At 33.2% G+C, this 17,347-nt stretch overlaps 2 protein-coding genes across 2 annotated transcripts; one reads left to right on the top strand and one right to left on the bottom strand.

The window, feature by feature from the left end:
• Positions 1–30: 30 nt before the first annotated feature.
• LOC110801396 (cysteine protease RD19A) lies at positions 31–2,809 on the bottom strand. Its single transcript, XM_022006749.2, has 4 exons — positions 2,284–2,809; positions 1,753–1,872; positions 625–871; positions 31–511 (listed from the first exon to the last, which is right to left on the bottom strand). Exons 1-4 carry the CDS (start codon positions 2,758–2,760, stop codon positions 231–233), a joined length of 1,125 nt encoding a protein of 374 aa, XP_021862441.1. The 5' UTR covers positions 2,761–2,809; the 3' UTR covers positions 31–230.
• A 4,180-nt stretch (positions 2,810–6,989) lies between these two features.
• On the top strand, positions 6,990–12,346 carry LOC110801412 (uncharacterized). Its single transcript, XM_022006773.2, has 6 exons — positions 6,990–7,352; positions 7,989–8,088; positions 10,040–10,170; positions 10,297–10,368; positions 11,439–11,588; positions 11,942–12,346. The coding sequence occupies exons 1-6, from the start codon at positions 7,155–7,157 to the stop codon at positions 12,059–12,061; spliced, it is 771 nt and encodes a 256-aa protein (XP_021862465.1). The 5' UTR covers positions 6,990–7,154; the 3' UTR covers positions 12,062–12,346.
• Positions 12,347–17,347: the final 5,001 nt, after the last annotated feature.

Here is a 17,347-nt window from a genome sequence, read left to right as displayed (position 1 = left end):
AACAGCAATTTCATCTGTTGAACACAATAATGCTAAAGATAAAGTAGCATAGAACCAAATCAGTACTTAGTTACATATGATTCCTCCGGTTTGGTTACTTATAAGAAGTCACTCAATTGTTACTCTGAGGACTGAACGTCAAGATAAGTATCTATGGAAAAGCATACGTATATTTACAATGGGTATCATCCAATAATCAAATGGACAATGCCAACATAGTCTTTTAAATTTTACTGGGTAGCCTGAATGTTCACAGCAGCTACAGTCGAGACCATGGAGTCTACACCACAAACATTGTGGCCTCGGCAGATTTTGTAATAACCGTGATCTCCCCAGTTAGGTCCCCAGGAATTCTTAATGATCCAGTATGGCTTTTCCTTGAACCTCATAGGAGCATAACCAGCAGACCCGTAGCCAACTAACAACACTCCATGGTCCAAACTCCTCAAGCAAATCAACGGACATGAAACTCCACGAATGTATGTCTGCATGGCCCCTGCATGAATACCCACTGCAACAAACAAAAGAGATAAACCACTTTAGCAACACAATCTTGAATTCTTGATTAATTGACTTACAACACATAATGCAATGTTAACAAGATATTCAAGTCTGGATTGATACCTGCTAGAGGACCATTCTTAACCAAATTCGCAGCAATTTGGTCTTCGTCGAGAGGGACCACACTGAAGTTAGCCACTGTTGCAGCAACCTTGCTTTTGTCAAATTTGCAGGTACCACGATCAGTACCGGTGTAAGGATAATCTTCCTCGCGTTGAATACCACCAGACTTCAGGACGTACTCAAATGCATTATTCATCAACCCACCATTGCAGCCAGAGTCACATGAGTTGCGTTCTTCAGGATCACACTGTAAAGAAAACAATATTGATGCATCAAAATAAGAAGCCCTTCAGTATGACTTGACTTAAAACTGAGAAATCTTGGTTCAAAACTACTCAATCAAAGGGCCCTCTCAGCAAAAATCACCGCCAACCTATTGGCCTCAAATCCGATATGGATGCAGTAGCCAGTAACGCACTAAGGGCCACGTCAATGCCAAATTGATATACAGTACTCCACATAACTTAATCAGGTTAATCTTTGTGACTAGAACCCAAATGAAATAATTTGTATTTAAAAACAAAACACTATACAAAGAGACTAATTGTTTTTTAAGTAAGAGTGCCAGACGCATGAGCACGTCACTGGCAAAAGTGGCGAGACATACTGTTCACATACATAGGTATGAAAACCTAAACTCTGTCTATTTCGGGTGAGACAGGTTTAGTAGAGCGTATATATATGCATCAGATGTTACAACCTCAACATGAATTAAGCAAGCATACTGGTGAGGTTTCAAACTTTCTACAAGGCTTTCGACTATTCGTAGTTGTACTTCGACTTGAGTCGAAGCAGTATGCAGCCAACATGTGGGGTACGAGGTTCACACTATCCTTCCTAGAAGTTGCCTTTTTTGTTCCAATTTCATGCTCTTAGAGTATTAAATTTGCATTCTACACCCCACTAAATTTGTATTTAAATGTTACAAAGAGACAGAATTTCCACATACATAAGAGCTGCAATTTGGAACACTATGCAAAACAATTCTCTTTATAGACATCAACGAACAAATCATGGATCTTCATCACATCTTCAGCTTAATTTTTAGACAGATGTAATATTGACACATCCATTAATATACAACTAACAAATAGAAATTGAATACACAAATTCAGAAAACTCACTAACCTCGTGGTCACAATCCACCAGTTGTTGCTCACTTAGACTAACGAGTTTTCCCGTTGCAAGATAATTAGCACCTTCTAACGCTCCTGTGGCACTAAAAGACCAGCATGATCCACATGAACCCTGAATTTCCAAAAGTTTGACATCAGTAATAGTACTAACGTATTCTATTTACACTCAAATACAATAAAAGTCAAACATCGAATTATTCCTCATGTAACAGAAAAGTGATTATTAATATTCCAAAACAAAATTATATTGCTTCAACTCGATCAGATCATCGCCTCTTTCAAAATCAAACAAACAAAAATGAAATTTACTGTTTCGTTCATTTCATATTTATTTTTCGCAGCTTAATTTTGCAAACAAATTCAAAATAAAATTCCAGGACATTAAATTTGTTTGGAAAACCTCATCAGCGGATAATTTCACATAATAAACACATAAAACAAAAAATCAGAAGAAAGATAAAAAATACTCCAATCAAAACACCAAAAAAAATTCATAATCAAGTAATTTGTTCAAGAATAATACCTGATTTTTGACATCAGTAACAGCGCCATGTTCGCGCCAATCAAAATCCTCAGGAAGACCATCGGTAGGCAACGCAGGTGCCTTATTCGCATCAGAGGGAAGTCTCAGCTTCCTCTTACCTCCTTTAAATCCAAGGTACTGCTCTTGGAACTCTTTCGGCGTAAGATCGGAAAACTTCGTAACGCCGTGAACAGCGGTGGGATCGATCGCCTGATGGCGTTTCGCACGGCGAAGGTTTGCCCTAAAGATTGAGAATCGGAGATCATGTTCTTCCTGAGAGGAGTACCGTTTGTTAAACTTTGATTTGAAGAGAGAGAAGTGGTGGTGCTCAGAGTTCAGGTGGAGGTCGTTGTTGTCAACCGATGAGGTATCTCCGGAGACGACTTGACGGATGAGGATGTCATCGTCGGCAGTTGCGACGGCGGAGGAGAGAGCGATGAAGAAGAGGAGAGAGAAAGTGAGGAGGGAGGATGCCATTGGAGAAAGGTTTCGTGGAGAAAAAGGGGGTTGCTTGTTGTTTTAATATTGGTCGCTAAAGCCTAAAAGATTGGGATATTGATGTACGTGAAGCCGATATGATTTGGACACGTGTCGTGTTGAAATAATCAATGGTGTGTCATTGGAGAGAGACTTTGGAGGTTGAGAAAATGGTTTGGTTTAAGCAACCTGATATTGCTGATATTTTCAACGTTTTTTTGATATTTTAAACTAAGGATAATGACTGACATTTATAAAAAAATAAGTACTCACAAAGGGATGGGCATGGGTCCGGGTCCTAGACCCGGTCCAGAGCCAGTTACCCGGCCAATTTTTAAGGGTCTGGGACTAGTTATATTTGAGACCCAATAGATTTGGGGCGGATCTGGTTACATGTGTTTAAAAATGGGTCTGGGTCTAATATTCTCAGACCCAGACCCGGTCTTGATCCAGCCCATGGAGCCGGTCAATTATTAGAAATTAGAAATAGTCTAATTAGATACATGCATGCTTTAGTATTTTGGCACTAATTTGCGAATTGGGATTATTTTATATATCGAATGTGAATATGTGATGGTAAATGACGGTTAAATTAATGGCGCGGAGAAATTTTCTAAGACAAAAATGTTAAAAATAAAAAAATAACACTAGACCCGACCATTTTTTACCCGAGACCCATTAGACCCATTGGATCTGGGTATGGGTCTGAATTTTTCAGACCCAATGGATCTGGGACGGGTCTGGGTCCGCCTAAAAAATCTGGGTCTGGATCTCACCAATCCGGCCCATGCCCATCCCTAACTCACACTGTCGCACACCTTTACTATCCATTCAATAAACCCGGTCTTACATTATAATCCCGCCAACAACATTTTTATACGACAACCTTTATTATGCTAAAAAATACTCCTTTTGTATAAAAGAGATACATTTTAGAGAATTTTTTGTGTAAAATTGTCTTGTTGGCAGCCACGTTGGCGCATATGCTGCAAAAAAATTGAATTCTTTTTTTTTCGGAAATTTTTGTTGAACTTTTTTTTTGCAGGCTTAACTAGACTTCAGACTTAACTAATTGAATTTCAAGCTTAACTAATTGGATTTCAGGCTTAAATTTTTTTTTCCCGAAAAAATAATCGCTTTTTTTTTTATCGAATTCTTTGTTTTATTCGAAAATCAAAATTTTCAATTTTTTTTTGGTAAAACATAACTAAAAGAAATAAAATCATAACAAAATAATTAAGGTATAAAAACAAATAGTTAAACTTATGAGTCGAATAGTTATTATTTTTAAACAAACTTATTATTAACTAAAACTCATAAAATCTTAACTAATTAGTTGCAATGCTTAACTAATTGGTTTCATTGCTTAAATAATTGGTCCAGTGCTTAACTAATTGGTTTCGTTGCATAATTAGTTTCATTGTTTAACTAATTGAATTTCGAACTTAACTAATTGATTTCAGTGGCCAACTTAATTAGTTCAAGTGCATAACTAATTGCTAAAGTGTTTCACTAATTGGTTACATGGTTTAACTAATAGGTTACATTGCTTAACTAATTTATTACATTGCTTAACTAATTGGTTCTGAAGTTTAACTTATTAGTTTAGATTCAATTTCTTAACTAATTGGTTTCAATGCTTAAAATTTTGTATCTTAACTAAAACTCTGAAATTCGTTATTTGAAACTCAAAAATACATAACTAAAACTCAAAAAATCTTAACTTAAACTCCTGCAAGTCAATGGGTGGAAAAGCTCAATCAATGCCGGAAACTTCCCTTAGGTCCTTTATCGCAAAAAAATTGATATTAAGGTGTGATTTCACAAAAAAAGTTATATAAGGTCCTTTCTCGCAAAATTGGAGTTATAAAATGTCTCTTTTGGCAAATTTGCCTTATTATTATTATTTATTTACTATTTAATATTTACTATTTATTTATTATTTATTACTTATAATTGATTATTTAGGCCCTGTTATTTAGAACTGAGCTGAACTGAACTGAACTGAACTGAACTGAATTGAATGTTCCTGAACTGAACTGAATGCTCCTAAACTGAATGCTCCTGAACTGAACTGAACTGAACTGAATAATTACCGAAATAAATAATAAATAATAAATAATAAATAATAAATAATAAATAATAAATAATAAATAATAAATAATAAATAATAAATAATAAATAATAATAATAAATAATAAATAATAAATAATAAATAATAAATAATAAATAATAATAATAAATAATAAATAATAAATAATAAATAATAAATAATAAATAATAAATAATAAATAATAAATAATAAATAATAAATAATAAATAATAAATAATAATAATAAATAATAATAATAAATAATAAATAATAATAATAATAATAATAATAATAATAAATAATAAATAATAAATAATAAATAATAAATAATAAATAATAAATAATAAATAATAAATAATAAATAATAAATAATAAATGTTAACTAATAACTAAAGAATAATTAATAACTAAATAACTATATAATAAATAATAATCTGTAATTGATTACTCCGTACTATATAATTACAATAAATTATAATATTAATATTAATATTAATAATAATTCATAATTAATAACTAATAATAATTCATAATTAATAACTAATAATCCACAATTAATTATTAAAAATAATAATAAATTATATTAATTATTAATTAATAATTAGTTATAAATAATAATAATAATAATATAAATATAAATAATAAGTAATATAATAATATAATAAAATAATAAGTAATATAATAATATAATAAAAATAATAAGTAATATAATAATATAATAAAAATAATAAGTATATTATAATATAAATAATAATATAAGCAATACTAATAATAATAATAATAATATTATTATTATTATTATTATTATTATTATTATTATTATTATTATTATTATTAAGTTTAAATTGAATTGAATTAAACTGAATTAAACTGAACTGAACTGAACTGAACTGAACTGAATGCTCCTGAACTTAACTGAACTGAACTGAATGCTCCTGAACTGAACTGAAGTGAACTAAACTGCCAAATAAGTCCCGAAACTGAAATTAAGCCAAAAAGAACAGGGCATTACTACTATTACTTATTACTTATTAGTACTCCCTCCGTCCCAAAATTATATTCCATTTTTCCCATGTACTATATTCTCTTTCACATGTACTTTATTCCACTTTTCCATACAACTCAATCATCATTTGTACTTTATTCCACTTTTCCATACAACTCAATCATTATTTGTACTTTATTCCACTTTTGCATGTACTATATTCCACTTTTCTTAAAATCCGTGTTTTTGGTCAAACGGGAAGATAATTATGAGACGGAGGGAGTAGTTATTGTTTATTATTAATATTTAATTTTAAGAATAAATTCCAATAAATTTCTATAAATTTCTATAAATTTTACTACTCCTTAATAAATCCAGGTCAAATAAATTGAACAAAATACAAACTTAAAGTATTAAACGTAGCTGGGCAGCTTGGGCCAACAACTCTGGTAGCAAGTAGCAACCGCCTCGAACTCTCGAAGTCTAAAATAGGGATGTCAGTGGGGCGGGTTTCGCAGGAGACCCGACCCGCATCCGCCCTAAGTAGGCGGGGATGGAGGTAGGTTTGGCGGGTGATGGGGCGGGGATGGGTATAAAAATCGTACCCGCCATGGGTGATGGGGCGGGTGTGGATTTTGTGTGGAACCCGCCCTATCCCCGCCCGCCCCGCCCCATACCCACTCGCCCCGCTTCATACCCGCCATGGGTGATGGGTTGAGTTTGGATTTATTTGCATGTTTAGGTGATAATATGAATTTAGGTGAGATTTTTTTTGTTATGACATTTTTTTTTTCCGATTATATATGTTACTTTAGTCATACGGTATTTTTTTTCGAATGTTAACTTTCATTACTCCGTATACATGGAAAATGTTTGCTAAATAAGAAAAATTTGGCGGGTACTGGCGCGGGTATGAGGCGGGGATAAGACGGGGATGGTTACCCAGTTGGGTGGTGGGGCGTGGATGGATTTTAGTTTATACCCGTTGGGGCGGGGATGGGGATGAATTTTGTACCCGCCATGGGTGATGGGGCGGGGATGGAGATGAAAATTTTAGGTGGGGATGAGGATGAAGGGAACTACATCCGCATCCGCCCCGCCCCATTGACATCCCTAGTCTAAAACATAACCAAGAAAAGCTAGTCCAACAGTTTTCTTTCATTACATAATTTTGACTCCAGTCCCAAACTGCCGAAATTAGGAGAGAGAAAATTACCAAAACAAAGAAAACAACAGAGCTAAAACTACATTCAACTGCTTAAACTTCAGCAAAACTCCATTTTTGTTGCTGCAGAAAGCTTCAAGAAATACAGTGATATGGAGGAAGAAAACAGTGATATTAACAATGGCACAGTTGATACAGGAAAGGCCGAGAGATCGGTTTGGTTGATGAAATGCCCACTTGTTATTTCTAATTCGTGGCAGTCACGCGCTTCATCTTCTGACCCTCAACCCGTTTCCAAGGTTGTTTTATCGCTCGATCCTCTTCGACCTGATGATCCTTCTGCCGTTCAGGTTTAATTTCTATCTTTTTTTTGAGTTGAATGTTATTGTATAGGTTTAAGCTTTATGTTTTTAATGTAAGTTTGAGGTTGATTGTTAGGTTTCAATTGAGGTTTTGTTGCTCTGATTTTATCTTGAAATTGGTTGGTTTTGTGTGATTAGGGGTTTTTAGGTTGTTCCTGATCCAAGTTAAGTTGGACTGTGTTTGAGATGAATTTAAGTAGGTTTTTTCTATGAAATTGTAATTTTTTGGATGATGATTCTGAAAGATTAGAATTGATAAAATATAGAATTTTGTTTTGATTATGTATACATCATAAAGGATTTCAGCAAATTATGTCCTTGGATTTAAAGGAATCCACTTTTTATATGTTAAAAATATCATTTTGACATTTCAAAACAAATTTAGCAAAGTGATCTTTTAGGAAAGATGTGAGGAGAAGTGCATTGGTTTCATTCTTTTGGGACTTTATAAGTCCAGCTATAATGGAATTGTGACAAGTTTTGGGAATCGTTGGAAGCATAGAGGGAAAAGATCAATATTGTTAGAATTCATTTATTGGTTGGATATGCTTTTTTATGTAATTGTTTTTCATATAAATGATATACTCGTAGTAATTTGTTTGCGTTTGCATCAATGTTAATCAGTTTACTATGGAGATGAACGGCTCCGATATGGGTCCGAGGAGCTACTCTTTAAATATGTTTAAGGACTTTGTTCCCATGAGTATTTTCTCAGAGAGTCAAGGTGAGGTTTGATAAGAATGATTCACTTTGTCTCTTATTTTGTTAACACTTGTGTTCTTTTTGTATGTATATTTTTCTGCTTTCATTCTGGTTGTTTATTTTTCAACTTAAGCTTTGTTTTGTTAATGGGAGTTCACCCTTCATTCCTTGGTTGATTCACAGGTATGTATTATAGGTTGACTGAAACCGAAGGATTGAAAGCTATATCAGAATTTATCTTGAATTGTACTTTTATATTGCAACATCTCCTTCAAACTTTGTCTATGATCTTAGTCATATTGCACCAAGTTAAATAACTGAATCTGTAGCTTAAAGTGTTTTTGGTGTGAGTAATCTCAAACTTCATGCTGTGTTCTCTGTGTTCGGTACAGAGAACCTAACATGTGGTATGCCGGGGTATAGCCGTATAGGAGAATTAGATAGCCTACAGTTAGGAGCAACCCATTAAGTAATAATCATTAATTTTCCTCATTGCTTCTTTAATTTCATGCCTTTTCTTGAACTTCTTATTAGCACTTCTGCTAATGCCCTTTCCCCAAAAGACCAAAAAAAAAGAGAAAGAAAAGAAAAAACCTCTTTGTTGGCTGCACACCACTAGTGTCATACTCATTTGTTGGGGTGACCATTGTTTGATAATTTATTGCTGTCTATGTTAATCTTACTATCAGTTATGCTGTGCATACAGCACTTGTTTGCACGCAATGCAATTTTTCCTTCTTGGACTTTGGGGCCAATATTGGGTACGTTTAGATTTAAAACTAATAACATTAGATAAGTTGAGTTAATTAAGGGCTAATTAGTTCAGAATAGTTCAAGTCTAATAAGTTCATATAGGATCTAATTAGGGGTTAAAAGTTAAGATAAGTTATGTTCAAGAATAACAAGCTCAGTTCAAAACTCAAGGCCAACAATGATAACTGATAAGTGCTATTAAGTTCACTAGAATAATCTTAGACTAGATTGTAAGGAGGTTTACTACTCTCCATATCCTCCTTCCCTTGTTTGTTCTTAGTGTAGATGTTAAGGAGGTTTACCACTCTCCAATATCCTCCTTCCCCTTGCCTGTTTAGTCTAGATTGTCGAGTGTCTAACTGCCTACTACCTAGGTTCTACTTGGCAATACTGCTCCATCCTCCCCAGTCCCACCCCCCCCCCCCACCCCCCCCACCCCCAAATCCGCACACATACATGGAAGAGTTCTCGCAATGGTAATATGAATATATAATACTCTCTCCATCCCTTTTTAATCTTTACGTTTGGTATTACATGCGATTGAACAAGCTAAAAATTCCTTTTTTTTTTACTTAAACAATGCAATTTACATTTATTAATAATGTTTTCACTTTTATCCAAAATCTTACATTGGGAAAGTGAGAGAGATTTGATTCCACAATTGGAAAGTGTGAGAGATTTAATGCCCCAATGAATTTGATTGACTAAAATAATCAACTAACATGATTTGTGACAGAATATTAGGGGCATTTATGTTACAATATAAAAGGAAATATTCCAAACGTTAAGATTAAAAAGGGACGCTGAAAACGGAATACATAAAAGAATAAAAAGGGACGGAGGGAGTATATGATAATCTGTAATGTTTATACTAGCTATTATTACTAAACATGCTAGAACTATTATTAGATCTTTAATTACTATATTGTCTACTTCCAAACTAGTAGATATATCATTACTTTGTTGTGCTGTCAGCTGCATCTTCCTGAATAAGTTGTGCTACCTGTTATAAAACCCTTATATTTGGACCTTCCAAACTTGCTGGGTGTTGTTGTTGGACTGGACGTCTGGACCCCCCCCCCCCCCCCTCTCTCTCTCTCTCTCTCTCTCTCTCTCTCTCTCTCTCTCTCTCTCTCTCTCTCTCTCTCTCTCTTTTCCTTGTGTATCCATTTACTTGAGTTCTTATTTGTTGCCTGTGTATGTAATATTCGTCCCTTCAGGCAGGGTTGCAGTGGAAGGCAAAGTTGAGCATAAATTTGATATGAAGCCTCATAATGAGAATTTTGAGGAGTATGGAAGATTGTGCCGTGAAAGGACAAATAAGTCCATGATTAAGAACAGACAAATACAGGTAAGACGTGTTATTGTCTGTCTCCTTCTTCGACCATTTCTTTTGCATTCTCAATCTTTTACTGGAAAATTGGAAATTGTTTGTGATATGTAGAAACTGTGTTTGGTTCCCTGATATCTTTAACAGGTGATTGATAATGACCGTGGTGTGCACATGCGGCCGATGCCTGGATTGGTAGGATTCGGTAGTAGTGCTAAGGTATGAGTGTACGACTGCATTACTGTACTCTATCATTTTCCTTCTCAGTTTATGATACTTTGCTGCATAATTATATGGTAACCTCATTTTTTCTATTTTTTGTCCGTTTATTGGCTGCTGAATTTTTATTTTGTCAACTACATAGTAGTGTAGTACTTTGTTTAGTATTTTAGGCTTAGTTGATGTAAGTATGAAACTTATTTGGTATCTTGTTGCTCATAATGGAATTTAGATTGTCATGCACTGCACAACTCATTTGTACTTTCTGGAGCATACTTAAGCATCAGAGACTCATATTAGTTTTTCTCTCAAATTCTTTATTGTTAAAACATTTTGTTGATTACTACTCCCTTCGTCTCAAAAAAAACTTCCAATTATTTACTATCGTTGGATGTCCCAAGAAAAAACTTCTAACTTTCCCTTTCAAATAAAAACAATGGTTCAAATATACCCACCCCCCCTGTCTCTCATTCACATCTATACTTTTTCTATCTTTCATACTCCGTAACACTTTGTCTTTTTGCTCTGACGATCCACATCCAGTTACATTACATTCAATAAAATTTGTGGGATGCTGGGGACTTAGAGTTGATTACTGTGCCCTTCCATCAACTTTGGTTGCCTAATGATTATCATATCCGTTTCGTCTACCTTGAAGTTAATTCATTAGTATTTTGTAACACAAAACGTAGAAAGAACTCAGGGATGTGCATGGGTAAAAGATTGGATTGCAAATGATTGTTTCAAATGTGTGTGCGTCTCCATTCTCCGATGTGTCAAATTTCTTTTTTCCTTCTCTCTTTAATACTTCGTAATACGTAAGGATGAACTAATTAAAGTCTCAGTGATTTTCGGAAGGCATATGTTTTCAGAGATCTAGCTTTCATCCTTAACTTCATGACATTTTCCTGGACACTCCTTTCCTCTATTCACTATAATGACACCACCACCGCCACATAACAGGAGATGTAGTTCCTAAATTCCGTTTCCCCCTTTTTTGATTTGTTCTCATTTGATTGGTGGGTTACGCACTAAATTTGACATTATTTTGTCCTTAATGATATTATTAGGAGAAGAAGAAGACAGCACCAGTTAAGCCAGTAGAGATGAAGAGAACTAGAAGGGATCGTGGAGAGCTGGAGGATATCATGTTTAAGCTATTTGAAAGAAAGCCTAACTGGGCACTAAAACAATTGGTCCAAGAAACGGATCAACCTGCTGTAAGTTTCTTGTTACCTAAATTATGCAAAAGCCCCCCGTCCCCATAAATTGTACTCCGTTTGTCGCTCTATGTTAGGATTTGGCAGTTTCTATGCTAAGGTCTTTGAGAGTAGAGGAGGTAGCAAATAGGTCATTTGTATCTGGTTTTGGCTCCTGTTGATTGGCTTTGGATCATATTTGGGTGATGGGTCATTCAATTTAGTATCGGCTTGATTCTGGTCAATTTCAGTTGGGTCATATTCTGCTGTTGATGATTATTTTGTGTGGGTGAAATCATATTGATTCTCCTGTCGGTTTGGGTCAAAATCTGGTTTCGTACTCTGAAATTCTCGTCTCTTTTTTTCTTCTTCAGCAATTCTTGAAAGAAATATTGAATGAGCTGTGCGTGTACAACAAAAGAGGAACAAATCAAGGTACTTATGAGCTTAAGCCTGAATACAAGAAAGCAGTGGATAATCCTGGAGCCGACTAAGTCTTCCCCTGTTGTACAATTATGTGTATCATGGTCATGGAGCTACACCACGGCAGCAATTTCCGAGCAAAACTTGTGTTTGGAGACACCGGTGGAACTGCCTTATGTTGCGGGTGATTGATTCACCAACGTCACTATATAGACTTGACAACTAGCAGTCTCTATGTCACATTTACTTGCATAAGAAGCCTATATGGCTACATATCTAGTAGACTAGTATCCACACTTGTGATGTCAATGCATGTATATTATACTTCCCCTCAATAATCTTACTCTTTAATTTTCTTTTTTCTTCCCTCCCCAACCCCCCCGAATTTGACCGTCGAAACAGAGACTGTATGTAGGCAAAGTGCAGTTTGTGTGCAATATTAAAGAACAGGCTAGTTGGTCAGTGTTGAAATTAAAAGCAATCAAATCTAACAAGGATTTTGAGATCTTGTAAGTAACAAAAATGCATACAAGTGTACCACTGGAATAGATTTCACAAAGAAAATGAGATCACATGAGAAAAGTGTTATGTCAAAGTTATTTCAATCAAACATCACATACTATTGAAATTGTATACCACTAGCTTTTTAGCCCGTTCTTAAATGCTTCCTCCATAATTTAAAACGAGATACACTTTGACCGACATGTAGTTTTAGAAGAGAGATGAATTTATTAAAAATAAGATTAAAGTGATGTAATGGCTGAATTATTTATTATAGTAAAAGGATGCGCAGTTTAAAAGGTGGACCATGGTATACAGTGAGCATTGTGCACCTTAAGAACACTATTATATAATTAAAAGAACATCTGGTTACGTGAAAAGAACATGAATATATTTTTAATAAATAGTGAAAAAATATACGGAGTATTATTTTTTATAACAAAAAAGAGAAATATTATAACGCATGTTCTTTTGTTGTGCGCGCATGCGCACGCACGCGCGCACACGCACACGCACACGCATACGCACGCACGCGCACGCGCACACACACGCGCGAGCACACACACACACACGGCTAAATAGGTAATTCCGTATATATCTAGGATATTATAATATTTATATAATAAATTCCGTATACTCTGCACGTACTATTGTAATACAAGTTTATTTATACTCCGTATTAGATTGTGTTAGATTTTTAAAAAGATTAGCATTGAAGAAAGGATAGGCTTATTAGAAATATAATGCACATCTTTATATAAGATCACATTGCATGTTCCTTATGTTTGACATAGACAAATCATAGATAGAAAATAGTTGAACAATCCATTATATATTGAGTTAAAAGAGTTCACTCATCGATTGCTAAAGTTGAATTAAAAAAAAAGGATAAAAAGACATGCGTTGATTTGAGATTTACCAATAAAATGTAGATGGACACAAATGGGCACTTTTGAATTTTGATGTGTCACCCACTAGGCTGGCCACTGGTTTGGCACGTCAAGAACAGCACCATATATATATGACTCCATATAGATGCGCATCTTCATTCATTCTTGCCAAGAAAATTAGACGTACGATTGGAGAATCTTCTGTCAACCTTACTACATGGAAATTTCGGAATATTCTTCAAAAGTGTTTTCTTATCGATTCATTTATTATTTTATTATTACACGTGATACTTCTAATAGTCGTTTCATTGCTGGTAATTAATGGCGTTAGTAAGAAAGAATTTTAAGTATAATTTGTTAGCAAATAAACTATTAGAACAATTTATCTGGACGTTATGTATAACGATCTGAAAGATTGTGCGCCGTGGTCGAACCACTTTTTTAAAAGACAATTCCGCACTACCCCGGTGCAGTAAATCGCTTGCGGTCTTGCTCTAGGGTTAACACGACATCACGTATTGTGTGCACTCACAAGTCTCGATTGGAGACATAATATTTGTCCAAAATTGAAAGAGAGATTGAAAGAGTATGAGAATTACAGTTTCTGAGTTTTCTGTGAGATGATGTATTTGGAAAACGGAAGGAGGAAATATATAAGAAGAGTTTTGGGACTGCAACAACCATAAAATGGCTAGACAATTAAAACGGAACAATTTTATGTAATGGAGCAGTTAAAACGGAACAAATTCCAATCAAGGCCACAAGGGTTCGTTAATAATTCTTATGACAGTTACAAGGAAGATTCTCGTAACACGAATTAACCAAACCGATGACGATCATAAAGAATATATGGGCCCACAAAACCCACCCATGTCCACGCATCGTATTCCCCAAGATCCCCAGTCCCGAGCCCGAATTGACCCAGCCGGCCCACGCACATGGGTTATGTGTCCACCCATGTCACTCTCACACTTTCTAAACAAGTAATACGCTCAAGCAATACACTCAACCCCCATTTATAAAGAAGGAAGAAAATTGGTATTTTATCAATGTGGGACATTTTACCCCTTTCACTTTTCCACTCTTTTATTTTGCATTTCCAACGAGAACTTCCAACATAATTTGATATGAAAAGTAACATTATAATCTCCATAGTAATACGATCTCATCTCTAATCATGTCTTTCTTCATAATTTTTAATTCCCATCATTTATTAAGAAAAAGTTGGGTGGACTAGCATTACCACTATTTTTCTTGCAAATTTACCAAATAAATTCATTCCAATTACACACAATTTATTGCCCGCTATCAAAAGATCCTTTGGGTTATAAACATTTAATACAAGTTTCTAATCTATTACTATATACAAAAAGAGACACTAGAAATGACACGTGTCTATTCCTGGTGAGATTTTTTCCCGCCAAAAACCACTTTCCCAAAAAAGTTCATCTGTTTTATTTTATTTTTATTCTCAACTTTTTATATAAACTGTTTATGTATGGAAAAAAAATTTAGTTTATAAATTATGGCAATAATAGATACGACGTAATAATAATTATTCTAAATTGGTAATATTTTAGTCAAATCTCCATATTAATAATGGAAAATATATCACTCAATATTTTGGTCGACCAAATTATCATATTAACATTTTAAATATGCATATTAGATGAATAAATTTAAACGAGTATGTTAAAAATGATATAACTATGCAGTAGTTTGGAAGATATTCAGTTAAATATTTTGTGAAAATGATCAAAATCCGTGCGTTCACGGGATCTAATCTAGTATGATATTAAATTAAGAACGAATTAGTTTTTGATCCATACGGAATGATGCCCATATTATTACGTGAATAACCATAATCATGTTGTTAGGTAAAAAAAAAAAATATCAAAATTGAATCATACTATTATTAGATTGTCCTTATTATTTTCTCATACATGTGTATATATATTTTTTATAATAGTTTTGTTTAAAAAAAATAAAAATAAAGGTTCGAATAAGGAGATTCCCATTCCATCATCCACATTAACATATGAGATGAATGTAGGATTTGATAGAGGGAGGTGCCAACTTGGGAGGATATTACTTGGTGCAACTAGAGATGCCAAAGAAGGATACGTACTCCCAGTCTCCCACTACTTTGGATATGGACCCTCAAAAAAAAAAAAAAAAAAAAAAAAAAAAGGTTGCTAAATTTTCAGCTTTATAGGTCATGGGAAACATTGTCATTCCGATTTCGTACAAATATAAATATGTTAACCAGCAATTGATGGTGGATTGTAGCCTTGTAGGGTTGAGGATATGATATGAGAATATGAGACTACTCAATTTATTAAAGTTATGATCTATGATATTTTGTGGCATCGAAAGGTAATCCCATCCAAATTTATATTTGATTACATACAATACAAGTCATTACCAACGAGAATTCAGTTTCTACGTACACATCCAATGAATCTAGCACAATAATTTAAGCAGCTACTTCAACATCTATGATTTAGAGTGTGTTTTATGCAACTTATAAGATCTGAACTTATCTGAATTAAACTTATCTAAATTTATAGGATCTTATTTAACTTATAAGATCTTATAAGAACTTATAAAACTTTATTATACCTTATTAGACTTTATTTAAAGTTTATTAGATATATTATTACTAAAATTTTAGCCATTAGAATCTAATCTAATATTCATTATATATAGGAGACATATTTGCTTAATTATTAGAGCGCCACCTAGGATTACTATTGGTTTCGGCCAATGAAAAATAAGATTTCTAATTTAATTTTGAATTAAAAATTTCGAGAGCCACGTAGATAATTAATTATGTGCCACGTAGATATTTTAATTATTTAGTTACTAATATATACAATTCCATCCAAAATCAAACACTCTAATAATTAAAAAATAAATCTAAAATAAAAATCATCCAAAATCAAACACTCATCTAAAATAAAATTCAATCCAAAATCAAATATTAATCCAATATTAGAGCGCCACGTAGGAAATCTAATGGTTTCGGCCAATGAAAAAGAAGATTTCAAAATTATTTTTGAATTTAAAAATTCGAGTGCCACGTAGATAAATAATTAGGTGCCACATAAATATTTTTATTAATTAATTAGTAATATTACGCATATACAATTTCATCCAAAATCAAACACTCTAATAATTAAAAAATAAATCTAAAATGAAATCAATTTAAATTCAAAAACTAATTTAATCTACTATGGAGTACGTAATATATAAAATATAGCAGTTGCTATATACGGAGTATATGAGTTTTATTTTAACTTAACAATTTAATAAAAACGTGCATCGCACGGGCTAAAATCTAGTACTGATAATAGTTGATTGCAAATATTAATAAATGTAAATTAATAAAGTAGTAATTATTTAGTTCTTATATTCATGATAATCTTTTATGTTATTATTAACAATATAAATATTACTCCGTAATAAAAAATGTTGTATGTCTCACCAAAAAAAAATTGTCCATTGATTTGTGAAGTACACGTAATTTTAAAAGTGGTTATTAAGATTTTCTCTTATAATTAATTATATATTGATAATAAAATAAGAATTAAATATTAATTAATACTTACGTATCATTGATAATTATTAACGTCAAATAGTAACCACGTATTATTTTAATATAATAATGTAAGCATAATTTATTTAATATATTAACTCATATAATCATAATATTACATAAGTTATTAATGGAAACTTATAGGTTGTCCTCGGACTTATAGGACCTTATTAAATTGGAACTTATAAGACCTTATAAGACCTTATTGAAATTTATATGACCTTATTGGAAATTATATGACCTTATTTAACATATAAGACCTTATAAGACATTATATAACCTTATTAAATTAACTTATAGGATCAAGGTTATCAAAATCATGATTCTACTTTGAATCGGAAGAGACTCTTAGAATCAAATCATAAAAT

This window comes from Spinacia oleracea, chromosome 2 (genome assembly GCF_020520425.1).
Source record: "Spinacia oleracea cultivar Varoflay chromosome 2, BTI_SOV_V1, whole genome shotgun sequence".
In the NCBI taxonomy this organism is placed as follows: Eukaryota; Viridiplantae; Streptophyta; class Magnoliopsida; order Caryophyllales; family Amaranthaceae; genus Spinacia; species Spinacia oleracea.
Note: the sequence above shows the minus strand (reverse complement) of the source record. Positions and strands in the feature narration are given on the sequence as shown.